The 22,417-nt window shown below is 35.6% G+C and overlaps 1 protein-coding gene across 1 annotated transcript in view; it reads left to right on the top strand.

The window, feature by feature from the left end:
* Positions 1–22,417, top strand: part of gfra2b (GDNF family receptor alpha 2b) — a 464,618-nt gene that overhangs the window by 11,676 nt on the left and 430,525 nt on the right. Inside the window, exon 2 of the mRNA XM_039769575.1 lies at positions 556–870. Coding sequence (XP_039625509.1) covers positions 556–870 — 315 coding nt within the window. The remainder of the gene's footprint in view (positions 1–555; positions 871–22,417) is intronic.

Raw genomic sequence — 22,417 nt, forward strand, 5'->3', positions numbered from 1 at the left:
CTATCCAAACAGGCCTTACTCTAGTTTTAAGAATTAAAAAAGACATACCTGAAAATGCTCTTCACCTAGCAAAACAAGAAGTACTAAAATAATCAAAAATGATTGGTGGCACTAATTAGCCAGTCATCCATTTTCTAGGCACCGTTTTTTTCCTTTTTGTCTTCAAGAATAGCCATGGCCCACCTGGCTGCAGAAGGTGTATTTCAAGACACTTTTCTGCATCAAAATAATAAATTAAGAGAAATGTCCTCTAAAATCCTTTATACTAGAGGATATTTTCAGGTTTTATTCAGAAGATTAACCATTTGCACAACATTTGTGAAGACAAGATTGACAAAGTAATGAGCTGTGTTCCTTTCTAGTTGCCTACTTTAATTTATTAAACCTTTGTTTGCTTTGAAGCAGTAAATTGGTTCCCCCAACAGTTTCTTGTTTTGAAATCTCTAATCAAAGCTGTAGTTTGTGTCAAAATCAGACAAAAGTAGCATTCAAAATAAATTTGAACAACAGTTTTTAAAAAATCTATTCACCTTCCTTCTTTTTTTTTTTTTGCAGATAAAATTCTACAAGGTGTGAGCAGCTCATCAGCACTGTCCAGCACTGGAACACAGGGATGGAGGACTCCAGTGGACTGTGTCAGAGCAAATGAGCTGTGCACTGTTGATTCGCAGTGTAGCTCTCGGTATCGGACCCTACGCCAGTGTTTGGCTGGGCGCGATAGGAATACCATGCTTGCCAATAAGGAGTGTCAGGCTGCCCTGGAGGTCCTCCAGGAGAGTTATCTCTATGACTGCCGTTGCAAAAGGGGAATGAAGAAGGAGCTTCAGTGTTTACAGATTTATTGGAGCATTCACCTGGGTTTAACTGAAGGTAAGATGTGCAAGGAGGAAAGCTACAGTTCAAAAGGTGTGAAGTTGATCTGAAAGTGTGTGACATTCATATAGCTGCAGGGTAAACAGCATAGGTATGACCCAAAGGGATAATGGCAAACAAACACTATGTTGTGAATTGGTTAGTTTTATTTTTTTTTTTCATTAACACATTTTGTTCTTATCTCAGAATAAATATTCAAAAGGTGAAACTAGATACAAATTGTACAAAACTGAATACTTCAAGTGGATTTTTAAAACCTGTTTGATAGGAACAAACTTTTTTACAATAGTTTTTAATCATTTTAGAATAATGAAGATATAAGAAAATGGTCTTAACAGTCATTTATATGGTTCTGCTTCAAAGAGGTAACAGGGGTTTGAATACTTTATGTTTTAAAGGACATTACACATATATTTCTTTTCTCTTAATTGTTAAGGTATTTAGAAATTCGTTTTTGCATTTTCTCTAATTTGTTCGACGTTCATTTTAACAAATTTTACCCTTGAAATAAGACTTTGCATATGTGCCTGTAGTTCCTTTTATATAAAATGTATTTATATTAACCAGAAGTTAAAATGGAGGTAGAATTCAGTAAAAACCTTCTCTATTGATTTTTTTTTCTCTCAAAAAGAAACGTTGCTCTTGAACAGTGGGAGATGGAGACTCCCAGTTTTGTCACAAAAATAGAGTGGAATTTGACAGGCTTCCCCAAGTTAAGATTGTGCTGCAATGCATTTGTGAAGTCAAATGACAATTTTTTTATGTGTCAGAACACTGCTCTTGCCCGGTATGACCCTTCTGTGTAATGTAATGTATGCATTTCAGGCTTTTACCTTCTATATCTCAAATTTACAGCCCTGAAGTGTGAAAAAAAATCAGAAAAAAAACTTTATTCCTAAAATGATCTATTAGCTTGGATAGATATTATTCCTTTTTTGCAGGCCATGTTAAGTGATATCATTGCACAGTTGTTGTAGAAGGTATGATTGTAAAACAGTCACAATCAATTCTACTTAAATGTGATGACTATGTTATAGGGTTACCATTAATGACAGCAGGAAAACAGGGTTGTCCTGCCCAGGAAACAGATAGACACCATCTAGATTGTCGCCTTTTCTGAAGAGCAGACTCAAGGATGATTTAACTTAGTGAATAGCATTCCTGTAGCGCTGGCAATCTACTATCACATTTCATCAGTTTAGAAGTGGTGACTCCACCACAATCCCCGAAGCAAGCCCTTGGCTTCAATTGGTTTGACAAATAATAAATCTAACTGCAGACACAGAATTTCAGTTGAGGCAATTTAGTGTATTCTAGTAAATTATACAATAAAGTCTCTTGTTATTCATCTTTTAATAAAGTAAAATGTTATAGCAATATGGCACTCCAACACGGGTAAAAACCATAGGAAATAATTTTACCTAGTGTGATTAATTTGAGCTTAAATCCCTAATTTTCAGGATCATTATTCTTATTCATCATAAGAAGCACAGTTCACTTTTGAGGGACGTAATAGGTATAAATTATTATTATTATCATCATTACAATTATTTCTTTACCAGTAACAGCACACTTGACTTGAGCTTTCCTAGTTTTCATACTTTTTCTCTGTATGTTTAGCATTCATTTGCTCAAAGGTTGATGTGCTTGCTGCTTCCTGAGCAGCTCTTCTTTTCTCCACCCTAGCGACCCGCTTCTTCTCTTCTTCTGTCGGCATCTTTTCGCGTTAAAACTGATTATGTCAGTGTTTTGCGTTGCAATTACTTAGTACATTTTCTTTACTTTTTCACTCAAGCTGGCACTTAAGTCTTCAATGTGCCTCAAGAATGATTTAAGATATGAAGGGGTAAAGGAAGTGACAGCAAAGGTAGTAGGGATGAGAATGGCACCCTTATGGATGCACCGCACGGCCACCCTGCTGGCTGTTGCTGAGAGTTGACTCTACAATAAAATAAAATAAAAATAAAAAGAGAAATAACTTGGAGGTCAATTATCACCTTGAAAGCGGATAGTAGACGTCACATAATATGCTGTATGTGTACCAAATTTCAGGTGAATAGGTCAAACGGTTTGCAAGCTACAGGTGATCAAAAATCCTGGACAGACAAACAGACAGCCATGGTAGCCTATTTTATATATAAAGATGACAATTTGTATGTCTCTTACTAAACTACACGTTTATTTATGGTTCTTATTTCCCATATTCTATTAACAACCTGAACATGCAAAACAACTGTGAATCATTCTTCTAAAATACAGGAAAAATGATTACTAAAAATGTTTATTGTGCACATTTATGGCTTGTAATTAGAAACTACTATAAAATATGTCACCTAAAAAAGACTTACAAAACAGTACTTTCATAAACTAACTGATTTTTAAAAGCATTTTAGGAAACATTTCAACTATGGCTCTTCACGGACTGAGCTGAATGATCCTGTTTTAAATACTTGTAGCTTTGAATTGTGTATTGTATATTTTGAAAGTTATATTGCCAATGACTGTGTAGTGCTTAAACCGTACTGCTCATTTTTGATTTATTGTGAATTAACAAGTTCATTTTGCTTATGTTACCCAGCACAATGGTTAACACTGCTGCTTCAAACAGCTTGATAGGCCTGAGTATGATTCACAATGTCTGTTGTTGGTTCAGGTGAATTTCCACCCAGAGAATGGCAGCTCCCATTACTGATCTGCTGAGCCAGGATACATTTAATGCATTCTGTTAATTCAATATGTCAAAATAATAATGAAAGCAGAGAAGCATTTCTGGACAGAGTACAAGTAAATTAAGTGATTCACTAGTGTGTACAGGTTCAGTTAGGAGTCCTTAGACCTCACATTGTTTAGTTTAAACTAGACAACCCTCTGCTGCCTGAAGAATTTAGATTCAAAACAAAAAACTGCTAGCATCTTTTGAATTCCAACAAATTAGGATTTTTTTTTTGGATTCTTTAAAGGAACAGATTACAACACTCACTTGGAGCAAGTTTATATTTTCATCAAAATTTTCTGGAAGCTTGCAGCACAGTGCCCTGCTGTACTGTTCTGCCAGACTTAAAAAAAAATTTTCCAAAAGAAAGCATTTAAAATACAGAGAAGCAATTTGACTAGAAAAATCCATTGTTATCTATATTTGTATATCAAACAGTTAGAATTATACTGCTGTCTCAGTCTTGATGTAGTGAGAAAGACTTTTTGAATAAACAAGCTATTAAACTAAGACACATCATAACATGGTTTCCTTACATCAAAGGGTTAAATTATACACATTGCATTAAATTATACACATTACATTTATTGTCATACAGAACCTGAAGTTGCTTTTATTTCTTTAAAAGTACAACAGGTCCAACAGCCATGTTTAAAAACTTATAATATTAAGATATATCTGCAATATCCCTGCCTACCTGGAATATTAAAATTGTACATGCCACAAAACTTTGATATATACACTTGCTATTATTTTTTCTGCACACACAAAAAATCAGGGTACCACTTTACTTTATCTGTTCTTTATAAATAGATATTAACAGTCCATTAAACTTTGATTAATTGTGAAATTAAAAGCACTACATTAAACAACAGTACATGTCATGTCTAACCCGTTTAATAGAGACCAGGGGCGCAGGTTGGATAAGAGCCTGTCATTATTGGAAATAGAAATACTCTTGAATAATATATGTCATAAGGTGAAGAAATGTTTTATGACATGTATTACATCACAAGGTATTATATAGCACTTAAACTTTGTCATTAAAAAAGTATTCACTTAAGTAGGTATTATAAAGTATGCAATAGAATATATTACTTACAATCCAATGCTTATAAGTAATACTAATACTTGCTCAGCCATTGTTTGCAGGGAACAAATTTAAACGTTGACAAAATGAATCCTTTTCTATAATTAAGTATACCAGGCAGCCAAAGCCCAAATTTTTTTTACTACTAGCCAATCCAGAAAGAGTTTATATTCCCAAATATATTTTGCATTGAATGGTTAAATGTACTGTATCCTGCTGGTTTAAACTCTGTATATATAGTGAAGATGCTAAATTATAACCAGTTATTGATAGGCACAATGTTGCATTATATCCCATTGACTGTGCACTTGTGCCACATCAAGCTTAAAGAATCCCTAAGATGTAGCATACTCTGATAATAATAATGTTTTTCTTTTACTTCAGTGGTGACTATTATACTTTAAATGTGAGGTTTACCAAATGGAAGTCTATTAATCTGTTCTGCAATATATGGCAAACAGCTGCATACAGTTTCTTTCTCAACCCTCAAAGCAATCTTACACCGTTATCTTCTTCTCACTGGTTCCTAATATATCATTTATTGGAAATGGGAATTGAGAATATGAAAAAAGGGAAAAATAATATTTTCGATTTTGTTTCTGTATTGCTTTGCTGTTCAAAAACACTCAAAGAAAATTTTAAAAGGCACCCACAATTGAGGAATGATCTGAATTATCTTTGGGTTGTAAACATGTTGCCTATTCTATCACTTGCTTCCCACCTGAACAAACTACCCAAACCATACCTATGGTGGGCTAAGATGGTATTGCAAAACTTTACATGTTTCATAATTCCACATAATCAAAACCCCCAGGAATCTCACACATGACCAAATAGTCCCTTATTTTCTACAACCACCAAAACAATACTTATGTCTCAGAATTCATTATTGTTTCCAAAGCTGGAATTAGAACATGTTATAACACACTTCTATCTGCAGACCATTTTTCCCAAATCTACAGCATGGCATAGAATACATTTAAAAGACACTTTATTTAGGTATACTTTCACATAATAATTGTAATACACTACAATGACTTTAAGACATTCATTCTCTGAATGTGAGTATCCCAGTACACATGTTGTAATGCATAGCATATACTTAAAAGAAAAGAAACTGAAAGTTCTATATCTTCATCTGTAAAATGTTTAAAAATGACTAGAAGGTCAGGAAATGAGCCTGTGTAGATATTTGATCCTCAAACAGCCCACTTATCAGCTTTGCCTGCAGTCACTCAGACAGGACAGTTGGTGTTTGCCCGGCCTTACAAAGCGAACCTAATGTTTTATTAATGCAGAGCCTTAGAACAGCAAATAATAGAAAACTTGTTATGGCTCGTTTAATATACCCAACATAGGTTTTACTGCACAGGAGTGCATTCACAGCTCTAATTTGTTCTTTAATGATTTGCTCTCATTTATTTTTTAAATGGCTTTTCAAAACCTTGCAATCAGCAATGAAGAGGCTCAGGTGTGAATAACAATTAATTTGCAGCTTCTCTAGTGTTTGTTTGTTCATTAATAACAGTCTTCTTTTTTAGAACGATTTACAAGGAAAGAGAACTCTTAATAAGCAGGTCAGAAAGACGGAATATTATATATTGATAGGACAAATTCCTGACCACAATGCACATTTCATATATTGGGAAACAAGTTCAAGGATAAAGCTGCAGAAGAAACACAAGAAATTGGCCCACCTCTTTGATGAAACAGTTGAATTAAAGGGAGATATTAATCTTTGATTTAGAGATGCTTAGCTCTGGAGTGCAGGACCATATTCATTTTTTTTGTCAAATTACTCTTTAATTTCACACCCCTCTTTCCATTCCATTTAATCGGTTATTGAGATATGTATGGAAGGAATTACTGTTATTTTGCAGAAGCACAATTCACCCTAAAGCTTACAGATTTTAAATACATCTTTTAAAAGTGCCTATATTGTTTTAAAATTACACTTTAAAGAGAACACAGACATTGAAGTAGAATGAGTGCAGGTCAGTAAACTAAATGTTTTTAGCACAATTGCCATGTATAAAGAGTGGTTGCAAAAGCAAACAGCACACATGAAGAAAATTAATCTAAATAACAGAAAGTTGGCTACGAGTTGATGAAATATTATTAGCAGATTAAGAAAAATGACAGTCACAGTGTTTCTACCAAAGTGGATTAGTGTTGCACTGCTGAACAGTGCATACTGAAAATATTGTGACTAGGTGTACAGAGCCAAGCTCTGTTTTAAAAAATAGTTGTTCATCATAAAAAATAAACACAGAGGAAGGGTAATCAAGGGGTGAATTTAAAGACATAACAGAAAAAAAAAATTTCTTCTCTGGGCTTCACGAAACAGGTTTTTAAATCCCTGTTTTCTCAGTGAGATGGTTGCCCACATGTCCACTATTCATAATGCTCTTCCACAACCACTAGGTTATACTTATAAATAGCTCTAGCCACAACTCACCTCTCTGGTCTAAGCTCAACAGGCAACTAGCTGAGGGGTAGCTTTATGTTGCATCCTGGGGCTAATTCTGATGTGATCCCTAAGACCACTTATGGGTTCCTCTGGCCTTCATTTTCCAACACTCTTGTAGGTTTCAAGCCTGCCTGTGCTCCTAAAGTATACACTTAAAGGTCCAGGCCACAACTCCCTCTCTTATATGTGCTGACATCCCCCTGCCCTTCTAAGTCATTCAGTACACCAACTGGGAAAGCTACCTATCAGCTATTTACTCACAGTGGCATTTGGATTAATCCCATCATTAGTAGTGTGAGCAATGTTAAAGGAGGGTTTGGCCAGGTTCTTTTTCAGATTTGACCTATGCCTATTGCTTACTTTGTGTATATGGCACAACCTTGCCAGCCTTCAAATCTGCCACGATCTATTGTAATTCAAGCTACCATTTTAAGTAACATCAGTCATTGTAAATATAGTTTAACTGTAAAGTGCTTGAGATTAAATCTTATGGGTTCTGAATAACTGCATGAATTAAAACAGCCAATGAAGGCTGGCCTAGTTTCACCACGTGTGTAATTATACCTAGTGATGAACTGTTACCACATCCATGGTTGGTTCTTGTACATGATGCTGGCAAAATAGGTAGCAGTGAACCTGAACTTCATTAAAGGGGTTAATAAATGGACAGATGTTTACAAAATAGCAGCTGGCCTCAGTAGCACCTCTTTTTGTTTTTTAACTATCATCAGAGTTAGAAAACAGAATGCGATAATCATGGTTTGCATATCAGATAATAAGTATCAACATGTACAGATTAGAGTTTGAAATACTATGAAAAGTTCTGCCAAGTCTATGTGGCAATGAAAGAGATATAAAGGACTACATTAGCACATAGATAATTAACTGAACTGTTGGGAGATTTTTCAGTTCCATATTTAAGTGAATGAACAAAAAACCCTATTATAATCTAGGGTCCCATTAGAGCTTCAGTGCTGGCTGGAGCACTAAAATCTTATTCTTGTACTGTGGGGCGTAAAATAAATAAACTATTGAGAATGCTATTTTTAAAGATATGCCTGTCATAAGCAGATGAATTACATCATACATGGAAATGCATTCTGCAATCAAAATCTAAGGCACCTTGTACTTCTGATCATCATTACATAGAACGGACACTTTTTCTGACACATATGCCTTACTGCGTATGAAAATCAGCCAATGCTGTTTTGCCTCTGGACTACAATTTCCTTTATAGTGTGTACCACAATTACTATGTTAGCCTATGTACACTCCTGCTAACTGCTGGGAACTGAAGTCCTCTCGGTAGTGTTATGATGTGGAAGTTCTTCCCAAAGGGTCTTCCACAATGGCCATAAAGTAGGCCAGACTCTTCACTGGTGCTTCCATCAGAGGCAGACTTAAATGGGCTAAAATCTGAGAGACCTATAAAATGACAGGTGATGAATCTTTATAAAATAAAAGTTTACTGTATATACTCACGTATAAGTGGGGTCTTGGAACCCGAAAAATCTTATATGTCCGTTCAAAAATGCGACACTTAATTTTTTATTTTATTTTTACATCTTCTTGCCTTCTCCAATCTCTGTTTCTCAGATGCATCGAAGCTTGTTGCAGCAGCGCAGTTACCAATTTCTTTGCTACTTCAACGATATTTAATTTAAATTCAGCTTCATATTTTCTTCTGATAGACCGTTCCATCATAGATAACGGATGCTCTTACCATGAAGGTGTATGAGGGTGTGAGATACAAAAAACACAAATCAGTGCAACCGTTGCTTCGGAATACAGAGGTATTACCGTATGGTCACATAGGCACAATAGAGAGAGAAAAAGAGGTTAGGAGCACATGCTGAAACAGAGCATTGCCGCACCCACTTAGCACAAAAGGCAGTGTGCTGCACAGTTACTCTCTCAGGTGAGCATTAGCATTTCATAATCCCTTGAACCAATAGCGTAAGTTTTCTGCATTCGACTTATACAACTGACATTATAAAATACTAGAAATTATACTGTAAAATCAAGTCCTGACTTATCCATGGGAGAACTTATCCGTGAGCATATATGGTAATTTAAAAATACTTTGTAATCCATAATTACTCAAAAGAGCATAAAGCATATGTCAAAAGGTCAGTCTAAAAAGCAACCAAGGCCACAGTGCAGTAATCCAAAGAGAGCAGTCAAAAGTAGAGCAAAAAGTTTGAAATCTAGTAAGCATAAAATAAAGTTAATGCTAAGAGAAATCACAAACACCAAACATAAATGACAATGAACCACATTGGGCCATTGGGTCTCCTCAGCGTTCATAGGACTCAGGTTAGTTCAACATGGAGACAGACAGGTGGTCCCGCCCCTTGAGGAACCACTCTTAAAGCAAAAGGGATATCACAGAACAAGAATGCACACATAGAAACATAACTACACAATAATGAAAAATTCTACACATTACATAAATACATATAATAAGTATATAGAAAATACTTGGAATTAAACAAAGAAGACATAAAAAGGGAACTTAAATAGAACATATATCAGCAAAAGCATGACAGGTAGCAGTTCCACTGGTTCATCTAAATAATACTGTAGGTTTATTTATGGAACAATAAACAGCAATATCATACACTAAGAGATTAATAAGACAGATGGCTTCACTTTCCCATTTTAACAAGCCATGGAAAACTGCACTGGGAACAATTCATTGCTGGCCTATCAACAATCACCATGACACTCTTCATTATTAATGAGGTGATGCCTCATGCAGACATTAGTTGTCGGATTTATTTGTTTCCTGTGAAAGTCTCCAACCTTTCTCAAGTTGTCCACATTTATATAATGCACTTCAGTGCTTGGATGGGTTGCTGTCACTCAAGTATTTAGCTCAATCCAGCATGTGAAGCAGCCTAAGACATCTACCTCCCAGTCCTGCCTGTGAAGATCATTCAGCACTTTGCTACAATATTTTCTCACAAACTCAGTAATGGCTAGTGAGTTCTTAATAACACAATAACTTGTTTTTAAAGTTGTATTTGTAGGGACCCCTCACATTTTGATATTCAGGCTTTCAGGGGTCAAGAGGATTAATTATAATAAGAGGTTCCCACATTTTGCCCCATGATTTAAGTAGTCCAATGAATTAGTCTCACATCATCTCCAGTGATTTTCAGTAGATCCATAATGCAGATTCTACCTGTAATAAATGCTGTCTGGTCGTCCTCTTTTACATTTCAGCTGGCTGTTCTACACTTTCTAAGTTTTTTGAGTTTTACAGTATAGTCAGTAGTACACTTACTGTATGTTGGTAGAAAAATACATGATTAAGACATCTGAAGGAGCACTAAAATTAACCCACACACTGAATAACCTGGTTCAGGAACCAGTCCTAAACAGAGCTGCACACCATTGCAGGGGTACTTCAGTTCAGTTATTGTTATATACCAATCTTTACTGAAGACATAACTGTGTAATATTTGCATAAATAATACCACATTCTGTACAAATTTCATTTAACACTAATGCGGAGGTGGCCACAATGTAATTGAAACCATGATAACTGAAGATCTGACAACTGGGTGAAGAAGAAGAAGAAGAAGAAGAAGAAGAAGAAGAAGAAGAAGAAGAAAAGAAAATTGCAGTTAATTGATAAACCCAGCTAAGGGTCCTTTGGAACAGGAAACAAAAGAATTCAGTCAAACTTGTCAAACAGTTTGAAATGTGCATGGATAGATGATTTTGTGTAATTTGTAATGGCCACTTGCACATTTATTGTTTAGTTGTGCTTATAATTTTTTATCGATGTCTACTTGAAATCTTACAATTTTCCATAAGATGAACTGTTTAGTTGTAAAAAAGGAAAATGAACAAATGATTGAACTGTGCTTTAATAGTTCTTTGTATTCTCATGGCAGTATGTCATGTCAATGAAAGGCACTTTTGTAATTAGCTGTTTTTCATGTTTTCTTGGCTCCTTCACTCTGCCATTTCCTTTCTGGATATGAACAAAAATATGTGAGGAAACTGATTTATGGCTAGAAGCAGAGATTTCCCTTGGGGGTAAAGGAAAACAATTCACTGTTATTGCATTCACTTTTGTAGATTCCAAGATGGGTTTGGTAGAGGTTGATGAGTGATTAGAAGAAACAATCACTGGATGTATATGTCTGAGTGCCATACTACGGTCATTGTCCTGCTTAGATTTCTGCATTGGTGCTTTGTGATATCCCTAAATGTTATGTCACAGTACAAGTAACAAAGTCAACCATTGTGATGAATGTTTTGTAGCTGAAATGTGTCTATGTGAAGGACTCCTGAGGTTAAACAGAGTTCTCTTATAGAGCTTACCAAAGCTACTGTATACTTAGGAACACACTACAAAGGAATAATGTCCTCACAACTCACACCTAGTTTTCCAGAAAAATAATAAGAAAATGTGTACTGTGTTATATACATTGCTTCCTTTCTTTCTTCTTCTTTAGTATTTAAAGTTTTGTCTTCCATATTGACTCAACAAACAATTTACTTAAACCGTCATCATGTTTGTCCATTCTGCTATCTACAGAATCTTGTGGTTAATTTTCTATCTATCTATATAAAATGTTGTCCATATGTCACACAATTATTTGTGAACTATTGGGGCTAGAACATTGATCTTAATAGAAAGTTTATGACCTGATATGTTCTGAAAATTTAACACATTTTAGGTATCTGTAGCCTCGGCAATGTTACCAGTTGTTGTGTGTTTATTATTGTAAAGTAATTGAAAAACACAGTAACATGGCAGAAAGAACAAAGAGCAGCAACATCTGCTGAGCATTAAGCACATCACAGAAGGCAATTAATAGACAGTAAATAGAATATGAAGACAAGGCACTGAAGCACATAGACAAGCAAGAAGTAATCCTGAAAATAATCTAATATATTCTTGAAATTTGAAAAATTTTTGCTTTACTATATAATAAAGCTGTGTTCCCAACAATATCTATTGATAATCGCTCAAGGCATGGTACATATGTGCTCATAATGCACAATCAACTTTAAGTATTGTGTGTTTATTGATCTTTGAATTTTATTAAATGCCAATAAAACATCAACATGATCTATGGTTGTGTGTTAAGTGTATGGAATAGCAAGCAATAACCTAAATAATCACAGAAAGAAAAAGAAAAGCAGCGACATCTGTTGTGCATCAAGCAAATCACAAGGCAATTAGGTGACAAAGAATGAGAATAAGAAGACAAACAAGTGAACCACAATGACAAGCAAAAAGTAATCATGAATACAGAGCAGCTGAGCAGCAAACAAACACAAGGGCTCATAGGTACTGTATGTAAGATAAAGCCCAGGATACACAATGCAGGGAGGCCCCAAAGGCAGAAATGTGGTTGTCCGAAGGATTGACAGGTTGATACTGCAAGACATTTTTGAGGTACCAATGCAAAAACAACACATGATGGCATTCAAAAAGAAACAAAACTGCTGCCACTGTGACATTTGGGCTAGCTTATTCAGAAAGACTAGACTGAATAGAAATAGACTGAGGAGCTCTTCTTCTCAGGTCACTTGAACAAGAAGTGATGCCTCCTTTCGGACAGTCTCGCTTCTATGGTCCGGGTGCTGGAAGGGACGGAGTCATTTACCCTCACTGGGTGGTTTCTCTGCACTGTGGAGGAATAATTACATAATATAGAATTGGTTGATTTACCACAAACCAATTACTAAGTTTTACATTTGTACCTATAAAAACCATTTGTCTGCAGATATAGTCATTTTACACTATTTTGTTCAAATATAAAATGTATTAACTTTAACATATTTGTATTTAGTTTTTACTGTGCTGGTCTTCTGAATTGAAGTGGGATTTGTAAAAATAAAATGTAACTAATTGAAGATATATTTTTATATTTCTGTGCTGTAATGTGTGTTAAATATATGAAGTTGTCAGTGATTAAATTTACAATATGCACATCTGGTCAGCATATTTACATTATATTTACAAATTATAATCATTTTTGAATCATTTTAAATATCTACTATATTGACTGCTTATGTATATTTAAATTCTTTGTTGGCAGTCAAGATTCCACCTTCCAGTGGACTGTGACTTCCAATTAGTATAAAATTATAAAACAGCAGGTTGTAAAAATGCCCCCTTCAGAACAGGCCATGGATTACCCATTTAATGGTCTCCTGGGCCTTAATATGATAAACAGCCCTCTTCCCCCACTGACAATTTTCTTCCAGTTCAATAGTCACTCCATGATGTGTACATTTTGTTTACAATTTCTTTATTCAGGCATTCATTATGCTTTGTAAGCAGTTTGGAAATCTGCAGCCCCTTTTTACCTATTCCAAGAATAGCAGCACCTACTGTAGTTATTTAAATTCTGTGGTGGAGGCTATTGGAGGGATAATGGAACCAGCAGTCATTTATCTTGTGAAGTAAATTGTACAGTGAATTCATGTTGATTGGTTGTCAGTGACTTACTTGTGTTGCAATGTGTTTGAAGGTGTTGAAGTTAGGGGAACCATATCCTGCTTGAGGCTTTCTCTGCTGCAGTAATGGAAGCAACGAAGGAAGGGAAACATGCATTTTTCAGGAATATGGAATTTGGGATGCACATTAAGAAAAAAACAGCATGTTGACCAATCTAGAAATGCATGGATCTGCCAGTGTGTCTTGATGGAGCCAGCATCAAAAATCGGAAGTGTGCTCCCCTTGACTTTCTCGTATACTGAGGAAAAGGTTATCAGAACCACTTCCAGTTGTACAATATTTCTCAAATATCATATCTCTTTGTTTCTCATTATAACTAATTGATAATATCAATACACAATCATTTATCTCTATTTACTGTATAATCAAATTTTATATTAATATGAAATATTTCCACACTTAGCTAGGTCGAAAACGGGTTGGAATGTTTTCATGATTACATATGCATTACCTAGATAATGTGCAAAGTAAAAAGAGTTTTAATCATCTAAAAACAAAGAAAAAGTGTTAGTATTATATAATATTTGTTGCAATAAATTGCTATAAGTAAAACTGCATTTAGCTCCATTTAATTATGATAATGATGGTGGAAATAAAAAAAAAATCATAACATTAAATGTAGCATAGCATTTTCAAAGTTTACACATTATTTTTAAACTGATGGTGTATAAATTAAAATAAAGTTATTAATAGTTATTAATAGAATATGCATTATATTGAATACAGTTTTTAATATCATGTTAACATTTATATTTCCAGGATACAAAAAATTTGGATGGTTTTTTAAATAAAATACTACTTCTGAGTATTTTTTCTCAAATTTCAAATCTGTTTGCTTATCATTATAAATATATATACAAAATTTGAATAATATATTTGTAATTATAACTATAATTATAACTATAATTATCATGTTTACACACAGACAGACATACTGACAGACATAATTTCATAAATGGTATTTTTGGACTCAGGAAGGTCTAAAATGTCAAGATTCCTTAACACTAGAATTACCAGAGTATACAAGAAAACTCGTAAATCCAGTCCACCTTAAATCCGTTCGCACCTCTCCGTCAGCTTCTTTTGTCCTGTAATTGTGCCGATCAAGAGAAGCAGCAAGCAGCCTGCTATTCCATCCCCCCAACGTCACAGAACGTTCACAAACTTCTCTGTTAAAATCTCAAGGTTGATTTTTTTTAGGATTCCTATATTTTCTCTATACTATGTATATGACAAAGTAAAAATGTTGATGTATTTTTGATGTTTTTCCCACGTATACAGCTGGGCATGAGGCACACTTGCAAAACATATACACGGAACATCTCAATGCTGTCAGAAGGAAGGACCCATGGTCTCTGATTTATGCACATACAAGTTTGACTGAGCACACATTTAAATGGTATTCAGCACAAGTAAAATTCATGGCTAATACTAAAAGTGGCAGAGAGCAGGCTGAATTATGGCTATCTAATGAAAACACCATTAACAGACATTTGGACATGAAGCCAGAATGTGCAGGCTTGAAAAGAAGAACATGCAAATAATAAACAAGAATTTATTATCAACACCTTCTGAACCCCTTCTCATTAATCTTTCCCTCTTTATTTGCTATATATTGCCTTGGATTCCTGTAAGTCTAATTATTTTGCTCTGATGATGATTCCTGGTAGGAGTCAAAAGCTTGGGAATAAAAACTATTTTATGATATATGATTAATTTTTTTTGTTTGTGGATTTCCAGCTACAAGTATTCAAACTGTATCACAGACCTTTGCTTTCATATATATACCATATATAATCATGTATAAGTCGGGTCTTGAAACCTGAAGAATCGATCGAAAATCAGACCCGACTTATACGCCCGTTCAAAAATGCAACACTTAATTTTTTTTTTTTTTGCTCTTACAATAAGGGTGTATGAGGGTGTGAGATACAAAAAACACAAAACAGTGCAAACGTCGCTTTAGAATAGTTCGGGTGTTATTGTGTGGTCACTGTTACTGTGTGGGACAAAACATGGAAAAAAAAGGCAGTGTGCTCCGTGGCTACTCTCTCAGGGGGCATTAGTATATCATAATCTCTTGCACCAATAGAGTGAGTTTTCTGCATTCAACTTATACAACCGGCATTATAAAATACCAGAAATTATACGGTAAAATCAAGCCCCGACTTATCCACGGGAGAAGTTAAACGCAAGTATATATGGTATATATATTTTTTAAATAAGGGTTCAAAAAATCAACACAAAGGAATTTATAAAAACTTAAACCTAAACTTTTAACAAAATACTACTTGAGTAAGTACAAACTGAATTTTAATGCCTTCCTAAGAGATAAGTAGAAAAGAAAGCAGTAAGAAAACAAGGCCAATGTATTATAAGCACATACAAAAATAAAAACAAAAAAATCTTATGTTAATTCTCAAATTAGTATAGTATATAAAACATAGATATATCAAAGTAAAACTAAATGATCAAAACAACTGTAGGCTTTGAATGCACTGCTAAGGACTGATTTATTTGAAAGTATAAGCATCTCCTAAATGGGCACATATTGAAATTGTGTTAAATCCTCAGTTGTTCATCATCATCAATGACTTGATAATTATACTCAACAGAAGTGTTTTTCTACTGTTTTGCTGCAGAAATAATAGTGTAATGCCCCCTGGGTCCTGACCTGAGAGAAACACCCTCCTCAGGTGTCAAGACTTATCTGAGAAGGACTGGACTACCTGGAGAAGCTGACATAAAAGCATTTCAGCGATTGCTGTTTTGCAGACATAGCACTTAGTGTGCACTGTAGCAGTCACAGTTGGGGGTCCAGCTAACAGGGTGCGTGTTCACAAGCGACTCTTGCAAAGCCGAGGAACAGTGGGCATACGAGTACTCACTAAGTGCTGTCTGCGAGTGTCAATCTCCAAACTGTTTTTTGATCTCCAGTATATGTGTATGCACATTGCAACATTTTTTTTTTGTGATCTTTTTAACATTGCAGTATGTGTGTGCCATATCTGCCCTCCTGTACTTTTAAGCCCTGTCACTGAATGGAAAAATGAGTAACTTAGCCTGTTGTGGAAAACAAATCTACTCTCTATACAGTATATATAAAATCCTAAGCCTAAAAGTGCAATGATTTTGTGCAACGATTTTATGTTTTTATGTCACTTTTTTGTCACGCTTTGAATCAGGTTAATTTTAAATCATCATTCTTTTCAGAATTTATTGAACTTTAATGTGATGTTGCTAGATTGTCAGATTCTTATTCCGTCTTTAAATTATAAACTAAAAAATATCAAGAACTCACATCCCGTGAAACAAGAATTTGTGCCAAAAGATTTAACCACGCCACAATAAAAGACAAAGAGTAGGAGAGTTGCTGTACAGGCTTTTAAATATTCAAAGCACCGTGCGAGATGCAGATCACGCGGCACGGCAGCAGCAGCAAGCAGGCAGCTGATCGAGTAAAGAAGAGGTAAAAAAAACTGTATTTGTTTCTCATTGTATCACCATTTAAGAGTGGGTTTCAGAGGAGCGACTGCATCTCCTTGGGGTGCATTTAACCCCCCTCTTCACAACGGGAGTGGCAGAGATGCAAAGTGGCTGGTGTGTAGCGCAGGCCGGGGGGTTGGCGAGCTTTCTATAATGTGGTAAAGTATAGTCACTCTTTTTCAGTTTGAGGCAGTAACATCACATCAACACACCGAAACACACTTCCTCTATAAAAAAAAATGTTGGGGTCCCATTTAATTGCAGAGTTGTGAAAAAATGATAAGGATTAAGAGATGTAGTGTCTTGGGTGGACAGTGAATGAGTTGTCTTTTACTCCTCAGAGCTGCTACTGGCCTAATGATTATGACTTCTTGTCTCATTTTATTTTCATCTGGGTCAGAAGAAGAAGAGTTTGGGATGAGTGGATATTGATCAGGAACATAAAGTATCAATTTCTTATGTGTTTATGTCAGTCTCCTCTGTGCACCCTTAGATCAGTGCTTGTGAGACACTCATCATACTCACATGCATGATAGTCTTTCAAGCTTAAGTTTCTCCTTTCCATTTTTACTAATAATACAACAAACAGATGCCATTCCAGGTCTGCACCTTCCAAGAATAGAATGTAGATGCCACACTGTTCATCACCTCTGTGGAGCACATAAATTACTAAGTTAGCTTGGTATGCAACAAGAATATCTCAGTATTAGTCAAAGGTTTTCATCCCAACCACTGTTTACCTTTAATTAGATAACCCTACTTTAGTTAAGTAGGCTGATATATTGCATTTTCTATGTTTTTGTGTCAATCCATAAATTAAAAGCTGGTTTTGCTATTTCTTACTGAATGTAATAAGTCTTTTGTGTGTTAGATGGGGAAAGAATGTATCTTTTATTTACTGATTTTTAATTTTTTAATGTTCTGGTTTTTGAAGCCATTATTTACTAGGAAGTATACCAGGGGATAACACTGAAGTGCTGTTCCCAGGGCTCTTTCTGGCCTTTCTTGTCTGTGTGGGTTCAGGGTCCCCACAGGGCCATAAGCATTCAATTACCTCACTTATGCCAGGAAATAGAAGTGACTTCAGGATTCAGTGTTATTAGTCCTGGTATCTGCTTCACTTGTAATTAAGGTAGTATTACTTGGCAGTATACTGAAAGAATTACGAAAGCAAACTCCACAGGAAAATAAATTGATATAAAAATAAAATAAAACAAATGAATCAATTAAAGCTATTTAAAGAAATAGGTTCACAGGGTCAGATATTTCTTAATTTCTTATAAATGTAAATCTCACAGTAATACATTTTTATGAATGAAAAAAATAAGAGACGAGAAAAAAAACAATGAGATCAATAAAAGGAAGAAAGGATTTGGAATGAAAACTTGCAGCCACAGTAACATGCCAGGTCTGAGCTTGACAACCAATGCTCTAAATCACAGCAAAGACATAAATCAAATTGTTTGCAGGGTTAAAGTGCTCATGTGCCTCTTGGTAAATATGAAAGTTGTGTAGTCTTCTAGAGTAGGTATATTGTGATATGAGCCACAGTTTATGAAAATTAATTTCAGCAGGTGATAATCCTTGAAAGATTTACTGTCTGTGCTACAGGACTTTTACCTTCTCTCATCAATTATGATACCTGTCATTATATACATAAGCCAATAGTTTGGAAGCTTTGGGAACTGGTAATAGAGAAAGAAGTCATACAATGCATCATACAATGTTTATAAAAAAATGACGTACTGTATAAGATCTTTCTAATTAAGTTAGATGTATAGTAATGCATTCAGATTACAAGGGTAAAATATCAAAACAGTTCTAAGAAAAACTCCATAAAAACCTCTGTGATCACTGTTTGATTAATCAATTAATTTCTAATCAATTAATGATGTTTAGTAACTGACTTATTCTTATTAATAAGTTTAAATGTAAACTAATGGTTATGTATATGCAGTAGTTTAGAATTTGCAAAGATGTCAAGATGCTAAGTACAGTCCTGGTTGAAACCCATTTGGAGGTCTAGGCAATGTGGACAGATGTGGTCCCTTACTGTCCATAGCAGCTATTCAGTATTATTAGACTTTGTTAACTTTTTAAGGGGGTAGCCCTCAGTGTCTGCAGTGTGAATCCCTTCAGCAGGGCAAATGACCCCCTGACCCCCGTTTGTGTATATGCCATAGATTTTAAGGAGCGTGTGCCCCTTGGTGTATGGAGAGTGCTCCTTTTTACTTTCATATACGGTGCCAGCTGGTAACAGTTCTTCAAACGGGTGGTGGTTACCCTTCGGTGTCCGGAGCACATGCCCCTTAATTTTCATAAATATTTCCCCTCAGATGATGGTAATTTATGTGGCTGCCTATTTTACGTAATGGATTGACCAACTCTGGTTGAGTTTTATAGATTTTATTGATTGATGATATTGTATGTGGTACAGTAATCCCTCCTCGATCGCGGGGGTTGCGTTCCAGAACCCCCCGCGATAGGTGAAAATCCGCGAAGTAGAAACCATATGTTTGTTTGGTTATTTTTATATATTTTAAGCCCTTATAAACTCTCCCACACTGTTAATATTATTAGAGCCCTCTAGACATGAAATAACACCCTTTAGTCAAAAGTTTAAACTGTGCTCCATGACAAGACAGAGATGACAGTTCTTTCTGACAATTAAAAGAATGCAAATATATCTTCTCTTCAATGGAGCGCCGTCATAAAGGAGCAGAGAATTTCAGAGAGAGAGAGAGCACTCGCAAAGAAAAGGAAACAATCAAAAAATCAATACGTGTGCTTGTAAGTTTGTCGAAGCAATAAAGCGTCATTTTTTAGAGGAGCGTCAGTATCTTCTAAGCAAACAGCCTCTGTGCAAACAGCCCCTCTGCTCACATCTCCTCTGTCAGGCGCAGAGAACGTCAGAGAGAGAGAGAGAGAGAGAGCGCGAGATTAAAGCAAACAATCAAAAAATCAATAAGTGTGCTTTTGTGCTTTTAAGTATGCGGAACCACCTCGATAAAGCGGCATTTCTTAGAGGAGCGTCCGTATCCACTAGGCAAACAGCTTCTGTGCAAACAGCTCCTCTGCTCACACCCCCTCCGTCAGGCACAGAGAATGTCAGAGAGGGCGAGAAAGAGGCAGAAACAAGCAAACAATCAAGCACCGCGCGGGAAGCATATCTTATAGCATTGAGGATTTTTAGTTAATATGTAATACATGCTCTGATTGGGTAGCTTCTAAGCTTGTATGCATTCAACTGGGCAAACAAACTGAGGAAGCATGTACCATAAATTAAAAGACCCATTGTCCGCAGAAATCCGCGAACCAGCGAAAAATCTGTGATATATATTTAGAAATGCTGACATTTAAAATCCGCGATAGAGTGAAGCCGTGAAAGTCGAAGCGCGATATAGCGAGGGATTACTGTATTTGTTTTTATTAAATTGTGCTTTCTTTAAAAAAGCAAAGTGCTACTACAACATGTCATTAATTCTCATTTCTTCTGGAGGCTACCTTATGATATTATATCCCACTCACTGTCAATTTTTGTTTTTTGAACAAATGTTCATCTAGTTTGTCTGTTTGGCCTATGCAATTACCTTTTAAAGTTTTCAGTGCTGTGAAATGTAATTGGAGATTTAGACTTCACTGAAGAAAATTATATAATTACAGTGTTAAAAGCATAACAGTGTCCAAGTAGTACTGTTCAGGACAATAAGATTATTGGTCTTTGCCATGATTTGAGGCATGCCTCTGTTGACAAAACTATACTGCCTTCTTGCTTTATCAGAACTGTTTTTAAGAGTCTGCTCATAAACTACAAAATCAAGAATTCAAGTGTGCTACAGCCATGTCTATACTGCTTTCCAATTATTAGTTTGCTCAATGACAGGTTCTTTCTCTCCTATGGTATTTACTTGACGTCAACATATTAATTCAGTTTATTTACATTTATTTTTATACAGCTGTGTTTCAATATACAGGTTCAAAGCACTTTTTACAAATAGGAATAAAACACAAAATAAAAATGTGCAATGTGATCCAAGAAAAAAAAAACCTTTGCATATATCCTGTGAACAAGGTTGGGGGGATACCTCAAGCTGTGCCAAAACACATAATGAATGCCAAGGAGGCCAAACTTATATAAAAAAGCCTATATTGCAAGTAAAGCACAAGGGAGAGAATAATCAGAAAAACATAAAAGATTGACAAAATATTCTTTAAGAAATAAACTTGATGATCCTATGTACATTATTTCATAGTTCTTAATTCAGTTGCCTTGTATATTAGACTAGCATAGCAAAACAGACATTTATTAAAACAGACCAGATAATACAATAGAAAGTCTGTCTGTTTCAATTAAGTCATGCATTTATGAATCTCTGTTCACTGGATATGTCTTACAGCCCTCTTGTTGCCTTTCTTTGTCGGACATTCAAGCCTGGATGGCAGACAACATGGCACTCGGACGCACAGGCACATTCCGCATGGTTTACCATCATTTACCACCAATTACATTTCTTTATTCATCAGACATTCCTGCCCTCTTGTGGTAATAGGACAACTTACACCAAGGCAAGGATGTGGATACTGGACAGATAAATGTTTTATTAATTTAACAGCTATGTAATCCACATAGTAATCAACACAGGCCTCAGTGTTAAAGTTTGCAGTGCACCATACAATGTCTCTCTTAGATGCCATTTAGTATGGGATTCGTAAAAACAGTGTAAATGTTTGTGATGCACCATTGATTGGAATGACAAATGCAATGCATATATATATATAAACATATGTTACAGGCCAAAACTTATTTTAGGACAAAGTAGTTTAGCATAGGCCAAATCAATTTTCTGAAGCAGATAGGATGAACCTAGTCCAAACTAGATTATCCAGGAATCAATGTACAGCTCCCAGGACAAACTGATTTGTCCTAGTCTAAAGTAGTTTGGCCTACACTCACACTTTCCTAGGCCTAACCAATTCATTCTATCGTGCCTCAGACAAATTGGCTTGGCCTAGTTTAAAGCAGTTTGTCCTACCTATGCAATACATTACAACAAGCACAATAACCACAAGCATGCTCTTACTCTCTCTCTCTCTTCTGTTTCTTGTCCACCTCCAATTCTTGTCCTACAAGCTTTTTCCTCCACCTCCCAACTCAGGCTCTCTGAATGGAGTGAGGTGGCCCCTTTTATAGAGCAGAAGTGCTCCAGGTGTCCCACAATATCCTTCCGGCCGCACTTCCTAGTGTGACAGCAGCCCTGCAGAGGAGGACTCAGCCATTCTCCATGTGCCCCTTAG

Source organism: Polypterus senegalus, chromosome 11 (genome assembly GCF_016835505.1).
Source record: "Polypterus senegalus isolate Bchr_013 chromosome 11, ASM1683550v1, whole genome shotgun sequence".
NCBI classification, from domain to species: Eukaryota; Metazoa; Chordata; class Cladistia; order Polypteriformes; family Polypteridae; genus Polypterus; species Polypterus senegalus.